The sequence below is a fragment of the Austrofundulus limnaeus genome, unplaced genomic scaffold, assembly GCF_001266775.1.
Source record: "Austrofundulus limnaeus strain Quisiro unplaced genomic scaffold, Austrofundulus_limnaeus-1.0 Scaffold2309, whole genome shotgun sequence".
Lineage (NCBI taxonomy): Eukaryota > Metazoa > Chordata > Actinopteri > Cyprinodontiformes > Rivulidae > Austrofundulus > Austrofundulus limnaeus.
This window is the reverse complement of record NW_013954711.1, coordinates 4,252-9,767: the sequence shown is the minus strand read 5'-3', so window position 1 is coordinate 9,767 and position 5,516 is coordinate 4,252. Positions and strand designations below refer to the sequence as shown.

Genomic DNA, 5,516 nt, shown 5'->3' with positions numbered 1-5,516 from the left:
CCTGTAGAACTCCTGTACTCTCACCTGTGGGTACTTCCTGTAGAACTCCTGTACTCTCACCTGTGGGTACTTCTTGTGCTTCAGGTACTCGTTGATGGATGGGTGGAAGTATTTGGCGTAGCCTTCGTTCAGACTGTAGATGTTTCCTTTCTGTCTGATCTTCACGTTCCTCTCAGTCAGGATGAACTCACCGAGGGCCTGGTGGGACACAAACACTTCATCAGTAAATTTACATCTGGATGTACATCTGTTTCATGCTGTTAAAGTAAATACTAGGTTTTAAAGGAAATGTTAAAACTGTGCAGAAACTCTGTTAAGCTCAACAAGATGGTCCATGCTGGGTCAGAGGGGCTCCTGGGGGACTCACAGGGTCCAGCATGAAGAAGTTGAGTCCAGCGCCGGTGCTGAGGGCCACCAGGGTGGCGCTGCCGTACAGGGCGTAGCCCGCACACACGATTCTGTTCCCTGGCTGCAGGGCATCCTGCTCTGTTGGCTCCTCCCCCTCTGACACCTGAAAACACCACAAACACCTGCAGTCAGCTCCAAACTGAGGACAGTCTTCAGGTGCTTGGAGCAGCAGCACCCCCTGCTGGCTGCACTCTGGATACTACAAGAACAGTAAATGATTCTCCTCTTTGGTACAGTAAATCTTTATACAGTTCTTCTCATTCAAACAAACTGAAGACTTCATTATGTCTTTAATAAATTCCTTTCATAAAAACAGAAACCTTCATTTACTTCAGATTTTATTCTTCCGTCTGGTTCACTGTGTAATCAGACATCAGGTTTTATACATTTAGTTCTGGTCAAAGATACAGAGGGCCTCTGCACAGAGACTGGCGAGGCCCGTGTGGCCCCAGAGCCACAGCTTGCAGAGCTGTGGGTGAAACTGACCCGTTTATAGATGGCAAAGATGGTTCCGATGGAAGCCAAGCAGTCGATGTTACTGGATCCGTCCAGCGGGTCAAAACACACCACGTACTTCCCCTGAGAGCAGAACCCAAACTCATTATGTTAAACATGGTATACATGTCCACATGGTATACATGTCCACATGGTATACATGTCCACATGGTATACATGTCCACATATTATACATGTTAAACATGTCCACATGGTATACATGTCCACATGGTATACATGTTAAACATGTTATACATGTCCACATGGTATACATGTCCACATGGTATACATGTCCACATGGTATACATGTCCACATGGTATACATGTCCACATATTATACATGTTAAACATGTCCACATGGTATACATGTCCACATGGTATACATGTTAAACATGTCCACAACATGTTTAACAGGTAAACAGTCAGGTCCAGGTGTTACCCTCTTGTCTTGCGGTGTGACGATGAGCTCCTTGTTCTCCTCAGACACCATGCAGCAGGTGCTGTAGGACGCCCGCAGCATGTTGATCACCAGGTCATTGGACAGCACGTCCAGTTTCTTCACATCATCCCCCGTCACGTTCACAGAACCCGCCATGCCCTGCCTGAGACATGCGAGATGTACAGGACACCAGGACCAGGTAAGACCTTTACAGTTCATCCAGACTGGTTCCAGAAACTCTAAAACCAACCATCAGTTCCTGAACAAACACTGAGTCCAACAATCAGACGAGTTCTGAGTCTTTTCTCCTGCAAAGTGTTGCAGAACTTTGTGTTGCTGCAACACTTTGTTTCTTTAAGATTAGATTGTTTCAACACTTCTGACTCCTGCAGGACCAACCCGGGCCACAGCACAACCTTGGTTCTGACTCCTGCAGGACCGACCCGGGCCACAGCACAACCTTGGTTCTGACTCCTGCAGAAGTTTAAAGAAAAGTTCTTTCTGCAGGACTTCAGTTGGTTCTGACCAGTTGAGCTGTTTGGGTTCTGGAACTGGACCTGGTCTAAGGTTATAAAGAGGATGTGTCTCATTTATTAGCTGGTGGACTGCCAGATGTGACTCAGAACCATCCTTCATGGTGGAACCAGAACCACAGGTGGGTACTTACAGGTGGGCCAGGCCCGCCTTCCTCACAGCCGAGGAGATGGCCTTGATGGCGGTCAGCATGGCGGTGATGAGCTGGGTCAGCTCTCCTGTGGCTCCTTTAGCCTGACGGCCCGTCTCAATGATGAACCGGGTCAGGGTCCAAACATCCGTGTCAAACGCGGACTGGTCCGACATGCTGGTTCTGGTTCTCCTTCCTGTAGGGCAGGCAGCAGGACTGGGAATGAGCCCCTCAGACCCAGACTCTGAGGATCTATTTGTGATCTGGGTCCAGTATTAGAGTGACCCGGCTGGACTGTGGTGGTGTCGGGTGTCTGCAGAAACACAGACAATATTCTGCTGCACAGAAATACAACCTTTAAGACCTGGGTCCAACACAGAACCAGAACCAGAACTTCTGAGTTAAAATTGTTTTATTCAGAAATAAAATCTTAATTTTTTACTTCTTAAGAAGTGAATAAATTTAGATTCTGATGGTTTCATCAAAAGCAAAGTTTAATTTTTATTCATTAAAAATCAGTTTTATTTAATAATTTTATTTGTTTTGATCTAAAAACAGAGAATCATGTTCAGACTCAACTGACGTTCAGTTTAAAGGTCAACTTCCTGCAGAGGACATACAACCCCTGCAAAAAGTCTGGAATCAGCAGTCTTCAGACATTTCATYCTGTAAAACAAACTCAGATCAAAAACATGAAACAATAATAAGGTCATTCCAAAGGTCAACTTGTTGTCTTTCAGGAACTCAAAGAAATGAAGAGAAAACATTGTGGAAGTCAGTGAATGTTACTTTCATTGACCAAGCACAGGGAAAAAAAATATGGAATCACTCAAATTGGAGGTATAAAATAAGGACACACCCAGTCAGTTTCCTTTCCCTAAATGGACACCTGCCTCAGATTAGATCTCTGGTCAGTCTGCAGGTAAAAACACCTGCAGTCATGACACCTTGGAGGGCTGCTGGACCAAGTGGAGTGGACAGAACCATGGCTCCAGCAAGAGAAATGTCTCTTGAAACAAAGAGAGGATTGTGAAACTTCTTGAAGAAGGTAACTCTTCACACGTGGTTCCTAAAGATGTGGGCTGTTCTCAGTCAGCTGTATCCAAGATATGGACCAAACACAAACAGCATGGAATGGTTGTTAAAGCCAAGTGTACTGGTAGACCAAGAAAGACATCAAAGCATCAAGACAAACAACTTAAGACCATTTGTCTTGAAAACTGAAAAAGTACAACTAAACAGATGAAGCATAAATGGAGGAAGCTGGAGCCAATGTATGTGACCGAACTGTAAGAAATGACCTAAAGGAAATGGGATTTCAATCCAGGAAAGCTAAAAGAAAACCATCATTGACACCTAAACAAAAAGAACAAGACTGCAATGGGCTAAGGAGAGGCARTCATGGACTGTGGATGACTGGATGAAAGTTATCTTCAGTGATGAGTCAAGAATCTGCATTGGACAAGGTGATGATGCTGAACTTTAGTTTGGTGCTGTTCCAGTCAGATTTATGAAGAGGACTGAAGAAAACAACACATTTCCACAGTCCTTGATGATATGGGGCTGCATGTCAGGCAAAGGCACTGGGGAGATGACTGTGCTTCATTCTTCTATCAATGCACAAGTTTACATTGACATGTTGGACAGTTTTCTCATCCCTTCAGTTGAACAGATGTTTGGAGGTGATGACATCATTTTCCAACATGACAATGCATCGTGCTATAGGACAACAACAGTGAAGGCATTCCTTGGAGAAAGACACATTCAGTCCATGTCATGACCTGCAAATAGTCCAGATCTCAACCCAACTGAAAACCTTTGGTGGAAACTGAAAAAACTGGTCCAGAAGAAGCTCCGACCTGCAAAGCTGATCTGGTAACTGCTATCAAAGAGAGTTGRCACCAAACTGATGAAGAATACTGTTTGTCACTCATCAAGTCCATGCCTCAGAGACTGCAGCTGTTAGAAAAGACAAAGGTGCTGCAACTAAATACTAGTGATGCATTTTGAATGGTCTTTAGTTGATCTGTTGTTCATGATTCCATACTTTTTCCTCAGAACTGAGTGATTCCATATTTTTCCCCTGTTCTTGGTCAATAAAAGTAACATTCACTGACTTTCACAATGTTTTCTCTTCGTTTCTTTGAGTGTTCCTGAAAGCCAACAAGTTGACCTTTGTAATGACCTTATTATTGTATCATGTTTTTGATCTGAGTTTGTTTTACAGGATGAAATGTCTGAGAGCTCATCAGAGACTGCTGATTCCAGACTTTTTGCCAGGGGTTGTATCTGGACCTTTCAAAATAAAACCCTCCAGGTCAGACCATATTAGGTTTGGTTTTAGTTCTTTAGTTTCTGTAAAATTCCTGTAATATGTTTATTTCCTGTTTTATTTTGAAAAACCATGAATATTTCTTCAGCTTCCTGTTTGTTTGTCGTCAGTTCCTTAAACATGATGATCCTTTTCTTTTGTTGTTTATTCAGTCATTGTGTTTTTCTTTTCTGCTGTATGTTCAGGCTTTTATTTTGTAAGGAAACTGTTTCCTGTGAACTCTTATCTAAGCTTTACAACAACTTCAAACTAAATAAAATCATGAACCAAACAACAAAACAGAACAAACTGGAAAAAATGATTAATTTCTAAAAACCTCAAATAAAAAGAATAACAAATATTTTTAATAAAACAGGTTTATTTTATTTACTTTGTTTATCAAGACCATATGATTCCAAACAGTAATAATTTCACAATAAAAGCATCAAGTTCTGTTCCATAAAAAGTATATTTGGTGATTTTTTTTTTAAGGCACAGCGGAGGAGGAGGAGGAGGAGGGGGAACTCTTCATTTTTATTCAAGTAGATGTTTATTTTTTTGGCACGGTTTAAATCTTTGGTAGTTTTCAGGAATGTTTTAATAAATCTGAAAGTTTCACATTTAGAGTTCTGTGATAGAAAAACACTTTTCTCTGAAGACTCCTTCAACACAAAACAAACTTCCAGCTTCAGAGAAAGTCTTCAGGTTGGAACGGGACCGGGTCGGACCGGGCTGAGCCGGGCGTGGCGGTCTCACTTGTTCTTGGCGTGTTTCTGGCAGATGGCGATGAACTCCTGGACGTCGTCAGGAGAACCCATGGCCACAGGAGCGCGCTGGTGGATGTTCTCCGGCTGGATGTCCAGGAGGTTCTGCAGGCCTGTGGAGGCCAGGCCGCCCGCCTGCTCCATGATGAAGGCCATCGGGTTGCATTCATACAGCAGCCGCAGCTGGAGGTGAGGAGGAGGAGACAGAGCATCAGCTACATCTGATAAAAACCTTTAATTCAGTCTAAAGTCTCTGAAATCAAACTGGTTTGTTTTACTAAACAGAAAAAAACAGTTTCAGTAAAATCTGAGTTCTGATGAGCTTAGAATAAATTTATTGAAAATATTATTAATATTAATATTATTATTATTATTATTATTATTCTGTAAAAAACAGCTGCAGCTGGAGGTGAGGAGGAGGAGACAGAGCATCAG

The 5,516-nt window shown here is 42.6% G+C and overlaps 2 protein-coding genes across 7 annotated transcripts in view; both read right to left on the bottom strand.

The window, feature by feature from the left end:
- The window catches only part of fbp2 (fructose-1,6-bisphosphatase 2), a 7,272-nt gene extending 5,025 nt beyond the window's left edge, over positions 1–2,247 (bottom strand). For 3 of the 6 annotated variants that reach the window (XM_013999491.1, XM_013999489.1, XM_013999490.1), the window contains exons 1-5: positions 2,010–2,246; positions 1,343–1,505; positions 895–987; positions 368–511; positions 13–198 (exon numbers count right to left, since the gene is read on the bottom strand). In XM_013999491.1, the coding sequence (XP_013854945.1) occupies positions 13–198; positions 368–511; positions 895–987; positions 1,343–1,505; positions 2,010–2,182 (759 nt within the window). In that variant the 5' untranslated portion in view covers positions 2,183–2,246. Of the gene's footprint in view, position 1; positions 199–367; positions 512–894; positions 988–1,342; positions 1,506–2,009 lie in introns of all 6 variants that reach the window. The other 3 variants (XM_013999488.1, XM_013999487.1, XM_013999486.1) reach the window with 2 other exon arrangements.
- Positions 2,248–4,847: 2,600 nt separating this feature from the next.
- LOC106510768 (fructose-1,6-bisphosphatase 1) overlaps positions 4,848–5,516 on the bottom strand; it is a gene marked incomplete at its 5' end in the record, with an annotated part of 4,327 nt that continues 3,658 nt past the window's right edge. Inside the window, 1 exon segment of the mRNA XM_013999485.1 lies at positions 4,848–5,264. Coding sequence (XP_013854939.1) covers positions 5,070–5,264 — 195 coding nt within the window.